General features: G+C 42.9%; 1 protein-coding gene across 6 annotated transcripts in view; it reads right to left on the bottom strand.

Moving 5' to 3' along the window:
• The window catches only part of COL4A4 (collagen type IV alpha 4 chain), a 131,602-nt gene that overhangs the window by 36,857 nt on the left and 76,146 nt on the right, over positions 1 to 18,599 (bottom strand). For all 6 annotated transcript variants that reach the window (XM_053904232.1, XM_053904233.1, XM_053904231.1 and 3 more), the window contains 10 exons: positions 17,543 to 17,726; positions 16,074 to 16,142; positions 14,759 to 14,866; positions 14,059 to 14,277; positions 11,312 to 11,473; positions 10,187 to 10,357; positions 9,444 to 9,587; positions 6,370 to 6,477; positions 5,057 to 5,238; positions 4,116 to 4,179 (listed from right to left, as the gene is read on the bottom strand). In XM_053904232.1, coding sequence (XP_053760207.1) covers positions 4,116 to 4,179; positions 5,057 to 5,238; positions 6,370 to 6,477; positions 9,444 to 9,587; positions 10,187 to 10,357; positions 11,312 to 11,473; positions 14,059 to 14,277; positions 14,759 to 14,866; positions 16,074 to 16,142; positions 17,543 to 17,726 — 1,411 coding nt within the window. The remainder of the gene's footprint in view (positions 1 to 4,115; positions 4,180 to 5,056; positions 5,239 to 6,369; positions 6,478 to 9,443; positions 9,588 to 10,186; positions 10,358 to 11,311; positions 11,474 to 14,058; positions 14,278 to 14,758; positions 14,867 to 16,073; positions 16,143 to 17,542; positions 17,727 to 18,599) is intronic.

The following is an 18,599-nucleotide window of genomic DNA, read 5'->3' as shown; positions in this document are numbered from 1 at the left end:
TTCATACAAGTGACTTAATAATGGTCATATTTATCTTTAGAGTTTATCTTCAAATGTTCCAGAGGAATTTTTGGAAAAATAGGGGTTTTTCCTATGTAAGAACAATTGGAAACGCAGTTGCAAGATGTGATTTACACACACACGCGTGCACACACACACACACACACACACACATTTTTATAGTTCATAACAATCATAAGAAACTATAGATATTAATGTTTGAATTTTTAAATTCCCTAAAATAGTTCAGTGACTATATTTTTATATTGTGCTTTAGAAACAAAAAGCAGAAACTGCCCTTGTTTTTACTGATGCAATCACATGTCAAGCTCATAAGGAAGCTCAACTCAACGTCCTTGTAAAAACAAAATTACAGGGGTGCCTGGGAGTCTCGGCTGGTTAAGCACCTGACTCTTGGTTTCGGCTCAGGTCATGATCTCATGGCTCGTGGGTTTGAGACCCACATCAGGTTCTGCGCTGACAGCATGGAGCTAGCTCAGGATTCTCTCTCTTCCTCTCCCCTGCCCCTCCCCCACTCATGTTCTACCTTTCTCTGTCTCTCTCTCTAAAAGTAAACTTAAAAAAAAATTACAAAGGCACATTTTATTGATAACTTCACAAGAGACACACATTCAAAGGCCACTCTAGGCAATGGCTCCCACTGTACCACGGAACTGGTACTCCCACATCATTGCTGAATTCTTCCCAATACAGGACTTACAGCTGGGAGCTGGTTACAAATGGGGACTCAAAATAGTTGGGATCGGGAAGGGCAAGACAATAGATGCAGTTATAAGAGCGAATAAGAGAGTTAATTAGGCCTGATTTATAGTTCCCACTCACACCCCTTTCTAAGGGGTACCAACCACATCTTGTGGAAATTTCTCTTCCACCTGACCTTACTTCTAATTGTGGCTGATCGCTTGAGGGGTAGGAATCTGGTCTATCCCAGGTCAGTCAGTCTTTTCTTGAGAAGCCGGAGTACAAACTGAGAATTTGAGGTCCTTGGTTACTGAGGCAGCAACCAAAAGGATTATCATGATGTAGTTATCATGATGCTTTGATGTACAGAGTGAGTGTTTGCAATCCAAACATATCCAGAAAGGTCCAACTATCTTGAATAGAGAATGATGAAACCACTTGGCAGATACGTAAGAACCAGCCGAGGGGTGCATGGGTGACTCAGTCGGGTAAGCGTCTGACTCTTGATTTCAGCTCAGGTCATGATCTCATGGTTTGTGAGACTGAGCCCCTCATCAGGCTCTGTGCTGACAGTGCAGAGCCTGCTTGAGATTCTTTCTCTCTTTCTCTCTGCCTCTCCTCTACTCACGCTGTCTCAAAAATAAATAAACATTTATAAAAAAAGAAAGATAGAAAAAGAAACAGCCCATAAAGAAAAGCGCAAAAGTCTCAAAAGAGAAACCATGGGTTGCCTAAAGTATGGGTTTCATTCATTACCCTTATATGGGCTTCATGAGAGACCTTTGACTCCAGGTACCATGCATGCATTTCGGTTCCTTGCAAAGATGGCCAAAAGCAAGTATGAAGAAAATAAGAAGTAGGTTTGTATTTTGAGAGAGGTGAGGGGACTATAATAAATGCATAGGTAAGCAGAAGAGTGAGTTTTGAACCATGAAGCTATAAAGTGTCAACTCAAATATGAAAACTTCTCTACTTGTAACTATTTCTGAAGAAGATATCTAGGTTATTCCTTCTGGATAAATAAGTGTGCACACTTCTTTTTTTCCTATAGCAATTATCCTATTATTTACGGAGTCTCTCAACATGCACAACATGTCTCATGGGTGGTAAGGGAGGTTTTTTAGTGGTTCGTTATGCTTTAATTTTACTTTTTTTAAAGATTATATTTTTCAGTAATCTCTCAACACCCAACGTGGGGCTTGAACTCACAACCCTGAGATCAAGAGTCACATGCTCTTCCGACTGAGCCAGCCAGGTGCGCCTACTCTTCTATATTTTAAAGTTATTCATTTTAATCTGTGATAAAGTAACATATAACTGCTTATCAAAAGTGTGAATTCACAGATAGTGAAGTTAAGGTCAAGGTTAAGAAGGTAAATCATAATTAAGATTCAAAGAAAAATATTAACCCAATGGTACGCAAGGATAGTTACAATGTTAAAGATTTTATGCAAACATCGCAATTTAAGATACCCTGATTTTTGTTTGCTTGTGTGTCTGAATAAAGGGTTAATGAAACCTTTCTTTCTCTAAGAACATTAAAAGAATTTTTTTTTTATGTTTACTTATTTTGGAGAGAAAGAGAGAGAGAACAAGCAGGGGAGGGGCAGAGAGAGATGGAAACACAGAATCTGAAGCAGGCCCCAGGCTCTGAGCTGTCAGCACTTGCAGGGCTTGAACTCAAGAACCATGAGATCATGACCTGAGCTGAAATTGTACACTTAACCGACTGAGCCACCCAGGCACCCCTCTCTAAGAACATTTTTAACCACAGGTAACTTTGTTTCTGTTTCCCTGGAAATCTGATTAAGGTAGAATGTCAGTTGTGTTATGAGACAACATGGTTATGGTACAAGTTAAACCAAGGCCTATGGGGCCAAATCTAACCTGTGGCTTGTTGTAAATACATTTTTACTGGAACACAGCCACACCTCTTGTTTGCATATTGTCTGGCTGTTTGCATGCTATAGGTGTTCTCATGCACAGCTGAGTAGTTTTAACAGGGAACATGTTGCTGAAAATATCTGTGGTCTGACCTCTTGAAAAAACACACTTGCTGACCCCTGGCTTATGGTAAACATGACCCAACTATGAGTTATATGTCGCCCAGAAATTCTTAAGTGAAATATTAACACCTGGTAGGAAGTCATGGCCTTGGCCTTCTCTGTGCACTGTGACTCCTGTCTCAGTACCCTAAAAGTCGTATCTATGGAGTCCTTAGAAGAGATATTGGGTCTTATGGTACAGAAGGCTTAGAAGCCAAGGTGGACCCTGCCCACCAACGTGGATCTGGTCTTCATGCACCTGAGCTGTCATTTACGAAGCTGCAATCACTACAAAGACCACTGAAGGACCCCCACTGAGAAGAAAGACCTGTGTGCTCTACAGGCATACTGTTCTCTCTCTGGTACCCTTGGATCCGAATGACAAATGTGGATGATTTGTGTTTCGAGTGCTTGACTATCTAGCAGTCTAAAAAGAACCGCTGGGTTAGTGTCTAAAATTTATAAAGAACTTATATAACCCCAAACTCCCCAAAATGAAAAATCCAATTAAAAAATGGGCAGAAGACATGAATAGACCTTGTTCCAAAGAAGACCTCCAGAGGGCCAACAGATACATGAAAAGATGCTCCACATCACTTATCACCAGGGAAATGAAATTCAAAACTTCAATGAGCTATCACCTCACTCCTGTCAGAATGGCTACAATTAACAACACAAGAAACAACAGGTGTTGGAGAGTATGCAGAGAAAGGGGAAGTCTCTTGCACTGTTGCTGGGAAGGCAAACTGTTGCAGCCACTGTGGAAAACAGTATGGAGGTTCCTCGAAAAGTTAAAAATCGAACTACCCTATGACTCAGTAATCATACTACTAGGTATTTACCCAAAGAATACAAAAATACCAATTCGAAAGGATACATGCACCCCAATATTTATAGCAGCATTATCCACAATAACCAAATTATGGAAACAGTCCAAGCATTCATCATTTGATGTATGGATAAAGAAGATGTGGGGTGTGTGTGTTGTGTATATACATATACTTATATTTATATTTATGAAATGGTATATTATATTACTCAGCCATCAGAAAGAATGAAATATTGCCATCTGCAACAATATGGATGGAGCTCGAGAACATTATGCTAAGCGAAATAAGTCAGAGAAAGACAAATACCATATGATTTCACGCACATGTGGAATTTAAGAAACAAAACAAATGAGCAAAAGGGCAAAAAAGAGCCGGAATTTAAATAAAAATTAAAAAAAATAATCAGAAGAAGCCCTTGGATGTTACAGTTTGTTTGATGGATTTAACTTTTCATTTGTGCCAAATGTGCGTGCCCATGGTGTTACGAACACCCAGGACCATAAGCCTGGTGGACGGCTGCTGTGTTTCCGAAGCATACCTTTAGGGCCTCTCAGTCCATCGCTTCCTGAAATTCCAGGGGACCCTGGAGAGCCTGGTTCACCCTGAGAGTTTAAAACAAAAGACCTTGTTTGGTTTCACATACAAATGGCACATTCACAACATGATCCCGTTATAATCTTCCATAACCAATGTCCATATATTTGCAGTGGTAAAGAAAATTGGAAATGCATTACAGGCAATGCTACTCCACGTGCCTAGCTTTTAAAAGTGCTAAAAGCCCAGAATTAGAGGTACCAACGGGTAGCGTCCAATTCTCTATTCCTGACTGCATAACAGTAATTGCATCACATGACTTGAATTTTAAGTTTTGAATGAGCAAACTGATACCAAATAAAACATTGTTAGAAGACTTTTTTTTTTTTTTTTACCAAAAACTTTTAAAAAATCTATTTGATTCCAAATGATGGGTAGTAAATTATATACATCTTCTGGAAGTTATGATGTAGGCTCCTACATGTTAGGTGCCTCCTGGCTTCCCAAGGGAGTATTTCACTCATGGTTATGAAGACCAAATGTATTTACAGAAAAATCTGTGATATCTGCAACTCGATAGGAAGGCTTAGACACCAGAATTTGGGTTATATTTCAGATGATTCTTGACTCTGATAAACCATTAGTCATGAGATAAATTTCGGTAGAGCTGTTTAAACTAGGCTGGGGGTACAGTACGTGGAGTGAGTGACCGGGTCATCTGTTATGAGAAACAGGCATGAACACTGGCCAAAAACTATAATTACCTCATAGCCTGCCAGAAGGCTCCATCCTTCCTTTGGCATATCCCTTCTATTCTAAAACCCGGTAAAACAACGATATATACTGGCAAATTATGACTCCTTAACGGCATCCCCCCCCCCCCCCCCCCCCGCCGAGAGTAAAAGGGTTTTATTATTTCTTTCCTCCCCAACAGCAGCCACTTACCTGGTCACCTGGAAATCCTGGAAAACCAATAATGCCTCTCAGCCCGGGTGAGCCTGGAGGGCCTGGGGCTCCAGGGAGCCCCGGGTGCCCGGTTCTACCAGGCTCCCCTCTGTGAAATCCAGGTGGTCCGTATCTTCCCGGCTCTCCTCTCCTCCCCTGCATCCCCGGATTGCCTTTATCACCTGATGGGGTTGGAAGTGTTAACAAACCTCTTTGAGGAAATCCCGGGCTGGGCAATAGTTAGGCTTGAGGGTGTGGGTCCTACATTTAGGAGATGAAGCCAAGGGTTTTGGAAATCCGAATTCCCGCCCTCAGCCACATCGTGATGGTTTTTGGCTTCAGTGGAAGAAGCGTCCGCGAAGAGAGCTGGGGACACCCAAGGTAGGAATGGGCGTGCAGCGTCGTTCGCTTTCACACCCTCATTTTACAAATGAGGAAGAACCTCAGACCAGTTAAAAGACATTCGCCCCCTAACAACTAGTTCAGGAGAGAGCCAGGACAAGAGCCGGGCCTCGTGCTCGGCTAAATCTGAACTTAGGAAAGAGAACACAAATGTGGTGGTCAAAATCCTTGCCACACAGTGTTTCTGAGGGGCAGTAGCACAGTCATCGGGGTGATTGTTAGAAAGGCAGAGTTGGGCTGCCCCAGATCCGCTGACTGAGGATCTGTGTTTTCACAAGAGCCCCCGGGGTTCATCTGTACACTGAAGACTGAGAAGAACGGTCAAAATGACCTAGACAATCAATTTTAATAATTAAAATTATTCGGGGCGCCCAGTGGCTCAGGTGGTTAAGCATCCAACCCTTGAATTCGACTTGGGTCACGATCTCATGGTTGGTGAGTTTGAGCCCCACATCAGGCTCCGCACTGACAGCGCGGAGCCTGCTTGGGATTTGCTCTCTCCCTCTCTCTCTGCCTCTCCCCTACTATATAAATAAATAAACTTTAAAAAAAATTACTCATTTTAATACCAGTCACCAAAAACAGGGGTACTTTAAGCCTGGAACTGGTACTATAGGTATAATCTTAGGATTGGTCTCAGTTTGGAATGTTCAAACCTATACATACCTATGAATTTGAAGTTCTGGCACGGAGAAGCAAAAGAAAAATACAGCACGAGGTTAATCTGGGTATAGTTATATCTTAAAAAGTTATATCTAAACTTAAAAAGTTATATCTAGTTATATCTTAAAAAGATGACCCTTCCTAATCTCAGCGTTATTAGGAAAGCTGTCTGATACGCATGCTTGTTTGAACGATCCAAAAAGAAGTCTACTCATTTGATTCGGTCTTAAAAAAATCTAAGTGCTTACCTTCTGCTCCTGGGAATCCACTATCTCCAGGAGGTCCAGGTTCCCCGGGTTTCCCCTTTAGGGAAATTACAGCCATCTCTCCTTCATCTCCTGGGGGTCCCCTTGCTCCTTGAGATATTAATGATGCAAGAGAAGACAAACAGAAGGACCACACATGTGATTCTTCTGTTACAGCATTTTACGTCCAGTTTGCAAATCCACATATCAGTTACTAAACCGCACTTATGTTTACAGCTTGCACGATGTCCATACCATCAACTTATTTTTCTAAAGGAAGGGCCGTGCCTTTTACATTTCTCTCCCAACTTGTCCGGCAACAGGGTCTGGTGTACAGGGAGTGATCAGTGAATGTGTGCTAAATACAACCAAATGGGTCTCGGAGGTTTAAGTGTCAAAAGACAGGCTTGAAAAGTCCCGGATCTAAACTATGTCTGTTTATCCTGTTAAATGTGAATTGCCCATTGCATATTTTTCAGTTCCCCGTCCTCTCCTTCCTGGCCACACTCTATTATTTTCCTTACACTAAAAGAGCACTTATTTCAACTTGCTGCTCCACACAGAGAATTCTGAAAGGTAGGAAAAATGTATGATGTTTCCATCTGATTTTTGTAAACACTGTCCAGTTGGAGAAGTGTGTTCAAGTGGGCTCATACCAGCAAGGTGAAAGCCAATTATTAACAATACAAGAATTTTGTAAGCCAGTTGTTAAACCGTTGGCAGCTTTAAAAAAAAAAAAAAAAAAAAAAAAACAGCCATGGTGGGAATATTTACACCATGGGAGCAAACACAAAATCAGGGCATTTAAAAAATTTACTTATTTATTTAAATTCTGGTTAGTTAAAACACAGTGTAATATTACTTTCTTAATTTTTGTTTCTTAAGTTTTGTTTTTTATAGTAGCATAGCAAACATCACTAAGTCTACGCTAGCAAAGAGTGACTGTGATTCCTTGATTCTACGTAATAAATTTACAGGCTAGTAAAACAAAAACATAATAGTGGAACCAATCAACTAAGAAGTAAAAGTAATTAGAAGGTGGCAAATGGGTGGTTCAGTCGGTTAAGTGTCTGAGTCTTGATTTTGGCTCAGGTCATGATCTCACCGTTTATGGGATCAAGCCCCTCGTCAGGCTCCGTACTGATAGTGCAGAGCCTCCTTGAAATGTTCTCTCTCCCTCTTTTTCTCTCTGCCCCTCCCCTTCTTGTTCTCTCTCTCTCTGTCTGTCTCTCTCAAAATAAATAAATAAACTTAAAAAAAAAAAAAGAAGTAAAAGCTATTTGAATTTTATAGGAGGCTGTTTACCCCAAAAGCTTTAAGGACAAAAAACTTGTTCCTCAAAATTGTCAGGCATTCATTCTCAACCCTGGAAATGAAATGTTACCTTCACTCACTGCAGCCTCATGGCTAATTGGTAAAAGTAAATATGTAACAGGGACGGACACAGAACATTTAAACCAGTGGTCTTGCAATTTTTATTTTTTAATAGCAATGACAACTCCTTCTTTAAATGAAGCTTGGGGGAGGCATAACTCACGGCTCAGATGAAAATGGACTTCTGACAGTTCAGAGGTCTGCAAATTACAACTGGAGAGCCAAATCTCACTTGCAGCCTGTTTATGTATAATCTGTGAGCTATGAATGATTTTTACGCTTCTAAACTGTTAGGGGGAAAACTCAAAATGAGAATAATATTTTATGACATGTGACAATTAAATGAAGTTCAAATTCAGTGTCCATGAACAAAATTTGATTGGAACATAGCTATGTTAGCGTGTTTCACTGCTATCTCTGGCTGCTTTCATGCTGCCAAAGCTGACCTGAATGGTTTCAACAGAGACCATACAGCCTGCAACGCCTAAAATCTTTACTAACTGGCTCTTTATTAAAAAAAATTATGTTTTCTTTCGAAAGAAAGAAAGAAAGAGGGGTGCCTGGGTGGCTCAGTCGGTTGAGCATCTGACTTCGGCTCAGGTCATGATCTTGTGGTTCATGAGTTTGAGCCCCGCGTCGGGCTCTGTGCTGGAGCCTGCTCCAGATTCTGTGTCCCCCTCTCTCTCCGCCCCACCCCTGCTTGTCTCTGTCTCTCTCTCTGTCTTTCAAAAATGAATAAACATAAAAAATTAAAAAAAAAAAAGAGAAAGAAAGAAAGTGAAAGAAAAAAGAAAGAGAAAAGAAAGAAAGAAAGAAAGAAAGAAAGAAAGAGAAAGAAAAAGAAAGAGAAAGAAAGAAAAAGAAAGGAAAGAAAGAAAGAAAAGGAAGGAAGGAAGAGAAAGCAAGAAAAAGAAAGAAGAAAGAAAGAAAGAAAGAAAGAAAGAAAGAAAGAAGAGAAAGAAAGAAAAAGAAAGAAAGAAAAGAAAGAAAGAAAAGGAAGGAAGGAAGAAAAAGCAAGAAAAAGAAAGAAGAAAGAAAGAAAAGAAAAGAAAAGAAAAGAAAAGAAAAGAAAAGAAAAGAAAAGAAAAGAAAGAAGAGGAAGGAAGGAAGGAAGGAAGGAAGGAAGGAAGGAAGAAATTGAAACGGGTTGGGGGCCAGGGGCCCTACCTGTACTCCCTTCCCAATAGGTGAGAAGGTTCTCTCAAAGTCAATAGCTATAAATCAAAGCATCTGTTATTCTTTTTTTCCTATTAATAGAGCAATTCATTTATCCGCTATATGTGACATGATAGAGAGGTAAGGAAAATGAAGTGGTTTCAAATTCTAAAACAAACACCTGCAATCTAAAAGGAAGAGGAATCCAAGCTTCAGGATAGCCCCATTTCTTTTTCCTTTTTTTAAAATTGTTTTAAATGTTTACTTATTTTGAGAGAGAAAACGAGAGAGAGAGCACACGTGTGGTGGGGGGTGGGGTGGCGAGAGAGAGGGAGAGACAGAAAGCCAAGCAGGTTCCTTGTGGTCAGCGTAGAGCCCGACTCAAGGCTCGAACTCATGAACTGAAATCAAGAGTCAGACACTTAACCAACTGGGCCACCCAGGCATCCCAAGTCCCATTTATTTTTCAAAGACCGTATTTACCCATTCTGATCAAACACCAGACACAAGACATGTTGCATCATCATCGTGCTGTTAACCGCATTTACCTTTGGCGCCTTTCACCCCCTTGTCTCCGAGGAAGCCAGGCCGACCCCTCTCTCCTGGTTCTCCTTTACGGCCAGGGTGCCCCTCCAGGCCAGGCTTTCCTCTCTCCCCTGGAAAACCTGGGAAGCCAGGCAGCCCCTGGGATCCTGATGAAATGAGAACATGAATTTTTAGAAAAGCCATTTTAAAAGCTACTTTGCTTCCTAGACATGTGGGGCTTGCTGTCAGCGTGGAGGTGTGCCCGCCCACGTACCTCAGCCTGTCTTGAAAGTGAACCACTGCCGTCAGCCTCACGGCGTGTGATGGCCGTGCTCGCCTACTCAGCTCTCCGCCCCACAGAGCTGAAGTGAAGCCTTTATGTGTTCTGACCCCTGATCCCACAATGCTTTAAGGGGACCAGGAGCCAGGGACACGGGGCTGGAGGGTGGGGGCTCATCCAAAACAGAAGTACATTGGCTCTGACCCTACACCTTATCGGCTCTACCCCATCTGTCGAGCAGAAGTGTTTACGGGTTCTGTGGACCTAACACCCCCACCCACCTTCTCCCATGTACCTATCCCCAAACGTTCTGCCACTGGAAATAACAATATACAGGATAAGAAGAAGGGAGAGATCACCAAGGGAAGGACAGAGTCAGGCTGATGTAACAGTAAATCCAATAGTATGATCATGTGTAATCGTCTTTACTTAGCAGTGGACTTGAGGTTTATAAAAAGGGAGAAATAATGGAAAAGCACTACCCACCCTTTGGGCCTGGAAGACCAGGCAGTCCATCATCGCCTATGGGGCCTGGGAGCCCTGGGGGTCCTGGGGGTCCAACTACCCCTGGCCGTCCTGGGACTCCAGGGAGACCCTTCATTCCAGCCGGACCAGGAGGCCCCACATCCCCTCGCTGTCCTTTCCAACCTGGGGCACCTGAGACAAACCACAATGACAATAACGTATGAAGACTGAAGACTGGCTTCACACACAGGGCAGGAAAGAAAAGAATTCATGATAACTTAAATTGTGTCTCTGTGCCTATGAAACACTGGTTATCAGCTCAAATCACAATGGCAAGCCTCCATCAGCCTAAGAACTTATTTCTCTGGCTGCTAGAAAAAGAAAGGGAGGTGACTTGAAAAACTACCTTCCAGTAGAGAGAAACGAGTACTATGAAGGGCATTTGAAAAACGGAAAATGGATTAGGATGAAGAACGAAATTATTATTATTAGCATTTACTCTTGAAACGAATAGAAGAAAACTTTCCAGGTGTTTCCTGAAGCTATGACCGAGTGAACTTTGGTCGTGTTCACCAGAGAGGATTATAGAAGTCACAGCAATGTTATCTAGGAGTATGGGTGCCAGGAAGAAAGCCGCGGTGGCAGGGATGGCCCCAACCTCGCTCTGATGCACTGAGAGGGCGGATCCCTACATCTGGATGAATCCAACAGGATTTGCACAACAGGTGACAAAGCACATGGTGAAGTGGAGATCACACTGGAAATAGCCCTCCAGCACCTTGTGTTGAAAGATGCCTCTTCCTGGGTCTCCCCAGCCCCTACAACAGAGCTGGCTGTTCTGCAGGCTGCTAGAAAGCACCAGTTCCCCAGGCACAGCGCTCCTCTCGGATGCTGCACCCCACTGCATGTGTAACACCCATCTAACCCCTCTTCTGTTGCCCCCATGACACTAGGGGGACAAGGGGAAATGACACGAGCCACCAGGAAGCTCATGCTACTTGCCGTTCTGTGAATAGTACAGTCCTTGGTCTCTGCCCCAAGAGTCTTGGTCCTGTCCTTCGGTAAAAGCAGCAGGCGATCCTATTCCTTGGTGAGAAGAGTCAAGCTGCAGACCCTACAGAGGTCTTGACGTGTGCCGACACTTACCTGGACTGCCCGGAGCCCCAGGGAGTCCGGGTTGCCCTGGTGTTCCTGGGGCGCCTCTTTCACAGGAATGGCCAGGTGGACCTGGGATCCCTGGAAACCCAGCACTTCCCTCTCTGCCTCTGGGGCCTTTGAGACCTGGGAATCCGGGCAAACCAGCCGGCCCTGAAATGATACAACGCACTCCTGACACTCCGGGCACGAAACTGTATAGAGTCAGCCTGCAACAAAAGGTTCACGCGTATCGATCCCAGAAATAAAGGTTTTGATCCTGGCTCAGCGCTCACAGGAGTTAAGTCTCGCACAGGATTTTCTTATCATAGATGGTAGCGAGCTCCAAATGAATGGGAAAACCACGCATTACTCAGAGAGTTCCTTGATAAGGTTGTGTAGACAACAAAAAAGCTGCTTATGCAAATTTAAAAACTACACAGTTCTTCTTGATTCTAATTAACCTCTAACATGGTGGCGGGCTTTACACCAAATCGCCACAATGCTTACCCACCCAGTTTGCACTGTATGGACGTGCTTTCTGTAAGCTGCTTCGTCACTTGAACTCTTAAATTTCTACTGACTGGAGACGCAGTGTCATAATTTTCAGAAAAAAAAAAAATCCCCCATCATTCCAAGCCCTAACCTAAATTTTTTTTTTATTTTTCCCAGTTTTCATCATACTTTTGTTCATATGTTTATATTTTTAAGGTAGTAATCACAGCACACACTTGATTGTTGGATTATTTCACATTGCATATGAATCTGAAAATTTTTTCTATTTTGTTGTAATCTTTATAAATATAATTTTAATTGCTAATAGCTGAATAGTATTCCTTTGAGAGACTGAGAGAGAGAGAGAGAATGTGTGTGTGTGTGTGTATTACTTAACTCTATTGTTCCCATTCTCCCATCCTCTAATGTGGATGATATAAGAGTATTTTTTTTTATGTTTATGTATTTATTTTGAGAGAGAGAGAGAGAGAGAGAGAGAGAGAGCATGGTGCATGAGCTAGGAAGGGGCAGAAAGAGAGGGAGACAGAGGGAAAGAGAGGGAGACAGCATGTTCAGGAGCTGGGGAGGGGCAGAGAGAGAGGGAGACAGAGGGAGACAGAGGGAGACAGCATGTTCAGGAGCTGGGGAGGGGCAGAGAGAGGGAGACAGAGAGAGACAGAGGGAGAGAGAGGGAGAGAGCATGTTCAGGAGCTGGGGAGGGGCAGAGAGAGAGGGAGACAGAGGGAGACAGAGGGAGACAGAGGGAGACAGAGGGAGACAGCATGTTCAGGAGCTGGGGAGGGGCAGAGAGAGAGGGAGACAGAGGGAGACAGAGGGAGACAGAGGGAGACAGCATGTTCAGGAGCTGGGGAGAGGCAGAGAGAGGGAGACAGAGACAGAGGGAGAGAGAGGGAGAGAGCATGTTCAGGAGCTGGGGAGGGGCAGAGAGAGGGAGAGAGAGGGAGACAGAGGGAGAGAGAGGGAGAGAGCATGTTCAGGAGCTGGGGAGGGGCAGAGAGAGGGAGGGAGAGAGAGAATCCCAAGCAGGCTCCGGGCCATCAGCACATCCTGACTCAGGGCCGCACGAACTGTGAGATCATGACCTGAGCCAAAATCAAGAGTCAGATGGTCAACCGACTCAGCCATCCAGGTGCCCCCAAGAGTATTTTCATAATAACCTTCATCTTCTGCTGAACATTTCCCTTAGATACATCTTCACAAGTGAAATAGCAAATTACTAAGTCAAAATTATTTTTACTGACTCAGATAATACATTATCTTGTTACTTTCCAACGAATTGGGGTTTTGCATATGAATATTTTGACTTACAAACTACAGAACAAGTAAGCTCCCTGGTGACACAGAATGTGGCTTAGTCCCTTGTCCTCCACGTGCCCTGTACTATGATACTACTGTGGACACCTAATAAATGCTGGCCCATCCACTGTCAGAAAAGACCCAGAACAGTGTTTGTAAAACACTAGTCTGGGGTCCACTCTTGGTCCCCATCACCCAAAAGGCTAAGTAAGTTCAGATGGAATTTCTGGCCCCCATCCAATTTTGATGTAATGAATCAAAATTTCTGAGATTGGGGCCCAGAAGATGATTTTCATGGCCCCGACCCAGGCTTATTTTTAAGCACATTAAATCTAAAGACCTCTGCTGAGGATCCTGAAGAATCCTTGGTGAATTTGGAAATGGATGAAAATCAGTGCCAGGGCCATCCTCCCACCTTCCCTGCCTGCTGCCCCTGCTGGGACGAAAGTCTCTCCACCCTGTCACCTGTTCAAATGACACAGCTTGTGTGCCAGGGCCCAGCCCACCCCCAGCTCCTCCATGGGGCTTCCCTAAACAGCATCTCACCCTGTTCTGCCTCCCTGAGCTGCCCCTCCTCTTACAGGTGGTCCTTCAACCTGGCTTTGGCAGTGGGCATGTTCCCCAGGCCCTGCTCCTTGGGCGTTTACAGAGCTAACATACTGTCCTGAGTCTGAAGCAGGCAGATGTCCAGTAGCTGCTGAATCAAACTGAACTGACGGGAGTCACAGTGAGCTGCCCTGGATTCGAAAGGAACCAGTAAAATGCAAAGGCAACACTCAGGACGCAGGTTACTTGAAATGTGACCAGTGCTCATTTATGAGGGAAGACGCCTGGGGGGACATTTTGCATTCTAGACTTCTAAGGCTAGATAGTCCAAATAGTCTTCAGTGACCTGTTGCAGACCTGAGCCAGCTTTATGGACCACAGGGACAGGACAGCCCTCATACCTGCAAAGCCTGGAGGTCCTGGATCACCTCTGTGTCCTTTTGACCCCGGCACCCCGGCAAGACCTCTCTCTCCCGGGGGACCTGGGTGGCCGTAGGCAGTGTCTCCCATGATTCCTTTCTGCCCATTTGCTCCACGAGAACCGGGAGAGCCTGGGGGCCCAGGAAGGGAGGACCCCTTTGCACCTCCAAAACCTGGATCTCCTTTGTCACCACGAAAACCTATTGAAAAATATTGTTTAAATTGTTAAACATATAAATATAGAACCAATACAAATGTAAGACTACTACTTTGATAAAAACACATTTAAAAAAACACAGGGATACATAACTAAAATTCAGAGTAGCTTAATAGGCAACGTTGCTTTGCCACCTTTCACAGGAAAATACATTGTGAGTTTGTGTTTTCTAGAAGCCAACAATGTTTCCCTAATTGCTTTCATCCACTGGCAGTCTGTCTATACTGAGCAGTTTCTACCAAATAACAGACCAATAGTAGTCTATAACTCATGCTTTCAGCTGGAAGGAGCCCTGAGGGTTTACAAAATTACCAGAACCTAAAAATTATCAAAACATAGCTAAGAGCTTAGTGTTTCAAGAAAAAATATCCCCCCATGATCTATGGATCCGTGGGCCATTTGCTTACTAAGGTCATCGAGTTTCGAGGTCTACACACATTCTTAACTGAAAACCACTTACTTACCAGGTGGACCAGGTATTTCTGATATTCCTGGTTTGCCACGCTGACCCTTTGGCCCATCTAAACACCTCAACCCTGGAGCGCCCGGAGGGCCCGGAAGTCCCTTTGGTCCTAAACAATAACAACCAAACCCAGACTCAGTAAAACACAAATGAAATGAGAACAAACTAAGGTGGTTTAAAAAAAAAAAAAAAACAACCAAAAAACCTCTATGCGGTCTTTTTCAGAGGACTTCTACTTTATGGAAGATGTTGCCTCGCCTGGTTTACATAATCATTTTATGAATCATGTGCTCCAAATAAGTGTTTCAAAGAATAATTCTGTTCATGTACTTCATTTTTTTAAAGAAGTTAATGTTTATTTATTTTTGAGAGAGAGAGAGAGAGAGAGAGAGACTGTTGTGAGCGGGGGAGGGGCAGAGAAAGAGGGAGACACAGAATCTGAAGCAGGTTCCAGGCTCTGAGCTGTCAGCACAGAGCCCGACGTGGGGCTCAAACTCACAAACCATGAGATCATGACCTGAGCTGAAGCCGGACAGTTAACTGACTGAGACATCCAGGTGCCCCTTGTTAGTATACTTTAAGTCATACATAAAGGATTCTTCCTGAAAGCCTTTGAGACATACACCAGCACTCAGATGAACCTTTTGGTTCCTCTGCTCTGCGTCAACACAAATATTAGAGCATAGCCCCTTCTGTAGGAAGAAAGATATGTGGCCTGCTGGGTGAAGGCCAAAATCTATTTCCCTGCATTTTACTGAATTTGCCCTCAAATGAAGTATAGGCAAAAAGCACCTGCAAAAGGAATTGAGATTTTAAAAAAAAATTTTTTTAGTTAAAGAAAAAAACCATTCTGACATTTCCTACTGTAAGTGATCTCAGCTAAAATAACTTTAAGGGAGGTGCATCTGCCAACTTCAACTTTGAGTGTTCATGTCCCTTGAGATTTGGAAAACAGAAGAGAGTAAAATGTAATCAGTAAGCAAATTATCATTATTCACTCTTGGGGCATAGGAAATACAGTTTTTAAATTCTCAAAGAGCAGACATTTTTACTGATTTGTGATCAAATCAAGGTAAATTTTGTTACACAGAGATCTAAAAAAAATTAAAAACCCACCTAGAGGGTGCCCAAACCAGTAGACTAGAGTCCCAATGGGAATTATCACTCATACTGGCTTCCCATAGTCCCTCAAAACCTGGTAAGAGTTTTAGAAATATCCTCATTAGTTGCCTGATGATGAACTATTGGTTCATCTGTCTTACTAGTTCTTTTACTCTGTGGTATGTGTGAAACAGTTAACTTCTCATTGATCATACCTGGAGCTCCATCAAAACCTGGAGGTCCTGGCCTCCCAGGGTAGGTTACGTTACAAGAAATTGTATCGCCTGGAATGAAAAAAAAAAAAAAAAAAGTGGCATTCACACAACTGATAGCCCCATGTAACATGAATCCCAAAGACAACTCAATCAAGATATTCTTTTCATGTAGTGTATGTGGCATCCAAGGGATAAGAGGACCCCAAGTATCGTTAGATCACTTGAACTACCTTTGTTCTGAATTTCTAGAAGCTCGGTCCTGAAATCTGAACTTCAACGGTCAGACAGCTATAAACATAGGGGGAATAGGAAAAATTCCAAGAAGTATCAGTTTTACTAGCCTAGAAGAAAACAATGCATTTATAGGCTCAATGATATCCAATACAATGGAATCAGAAGATTTGGTAAAGCAGGAAATCACAGCAACATCTGACACTGAGTTCAGAAGATGTGACTCCCAGTTTGGCTGTGGGAGTGTGTAGATGACAGGGGGCGGGGGCGCTGAGATATTAATACCAGCTGCCATTCAAGGAGGGGCTACCATGAGTCAGTGGCCTCAAATGTATTGTCCCTTGAATTTTTTTAATGACTCCGCAACGTGATCGTTGTCACCCGCCATTTTCATGGTCAAGACAGTAAGACTCCGAAGCTTGTGCCTCTCAGTTTCCTTCCCCTTTAAAATAGAACATTTCTCTTTTCTCATAGAAATAATTATAAAGTATTACTTCATATGCTCTCAAATCAAAAATGTACCAAATGAATAAAAATACTGTTATATTTTGATGGGTTCAGAACCATAATCTTAAACCTTATTGAGGGCCAAAATATTGCCTTTCTATGTTGTCGAAGCAAGAACCAAAGATATTATTTCATTCTAAAACTTCGCAGTTAATAACGGAGTCCAAGGTATATGTACATATTGCAAAAGAAAAAAATCTAAATTCTTTCTCCAGCCTTTTCAAAGGTTTTCAGCTATAGTACTGCAAGTCATGTATTGTTTAAATTCAAATAACTGTCAAATATATTTGAAATCCCTCCCTTTTTTCTTTCTTTCTAGAATGCCTACAAATGGGTTTTCAAGGACAGTGATGTATTTTTTAAATGAAATACTGGTGTTTTTTATTAAGATACACTGCGTTGTCTCAAAAGACTATAAACAACTAGATATTTTGAATATATATGTAAATTTAATGCAGATTGCATAAGTTGGGATTGAGAAATGAATGAAGACAATTTTGGCATGCTAGACAAATAATGCAACAAAGACATTTTAGTATTTTAAGAATTTGTTGTAAATATTGATTGTGCTGTAATGCTTTTATTTGTCTGGCAATATTCAAGGTTTGAACAGCAGCTTGAAGGAATTTTATTTAGTGGTTCTGCTACAATAGTTTGGCCCCAAAGAGGGGATCGCTTTAGCTTCCACTATTTTCCCCCGACATTCTGTAACACAAAACCTTCAAAATTACCTTTCTGACCCTTCAAGCCCTCAAGGCCCCTCTCGCCGGGACGGCCTGGAGCTCCTGGTGGCCCTCTTTCTCCTGGTGGCCCGGGAAATCCTAGTCCTGGTTGTCCCTTAGGTCCTGTTCTTCCCGGGGGCCCCGGCAATCCAGGAGACCCTTTTGCACCTGGGGCTGCGTCTTCATGATCCCCCTGGGAATATTTGCATCGTGAGTCAACTACCAATCTTTGCAAGTCCATAAACCCAAAGCAGCCATTGTCATCGTCTATAGAAGCACGTGGAAAAACTTCATATTTCCCGTAGACAGTTCCTCAATAGCAAACTATTAAATCACCAATAGATGAGTAACTTAGTTTCTTCTTCATCCTTTACATAAAAATTTACAAACATATAGATGCTATGGCTGGGGAGTCCACCTCAAATACAGAAAGCTGTGTTATGTATTCAATACAGAATTTAGAAATTTTTTGTTAGAACAACTCTCTAATACCAAATATAATGAAATACAGAAATATGTCAATTGAGGGAGGTAAGAAAGAAGGCTTACAAGCTGAATAAATAAATTCTTAGGTCCTTGAAACTGTTTTCCTGCATTCTTATGAGAAGACACAGGATAGACTCAATTACCCTCCACGTCTGCAAGGAAAGGGCTGACCAACACTTCCTTCTCCTGCTTTAAGAATTTGACCTTTGGTTAACCGTCTAGTTCTGTTCCTCTGGAAACTTCCTAAAAATTGGATGCCAAATATATTACAAGGCAACATTGCTTATGGTAACGTCAATCCCTGGCGGCAAAACTTGCATCTGGTCTGGAAAACTATGAAGACCTGTGCGGAGTCCTTGCCGGGGCTCCCTTGAGCGGTGGTTCCCTGTGGGGTCTCCACAGGCCGTATCCCTGTGGGGCAGGAGGCTCTCAGTCAACGCTGCTGGCACATGTGCTGTGTGTGGATCTCGTTTCACTCTCTCTCGCCGAATGAACAGCTACCAGGGGTCTTGCATACGAGTAACGCACGTCTGATGCTACCCTGCTGGCAAGCTGAGGGCTGTGTCTTCTGTCTTCCCGA

This window comes from Panthera pardus, unplaced genomic scaffold, assembly GCF_024362965.1.
Source record: "Panthera pardus isolate Hobbes unplaced genomic scaffold, ASM2436296v1 HiC_scaffold_10, whole genome shotgun sequence".
NCBI classification, from domain to species: Eukaryota; Metazoa; Chordata; class Mammalia; order Carnivora; family Felidae; genus Panthera; species Panthera pardus.
The sequence above is the reverse complement of the archived record's forward strand: the minus strand, read 5'-3'. Positions and strand labels throughout refer to the sequence as shown.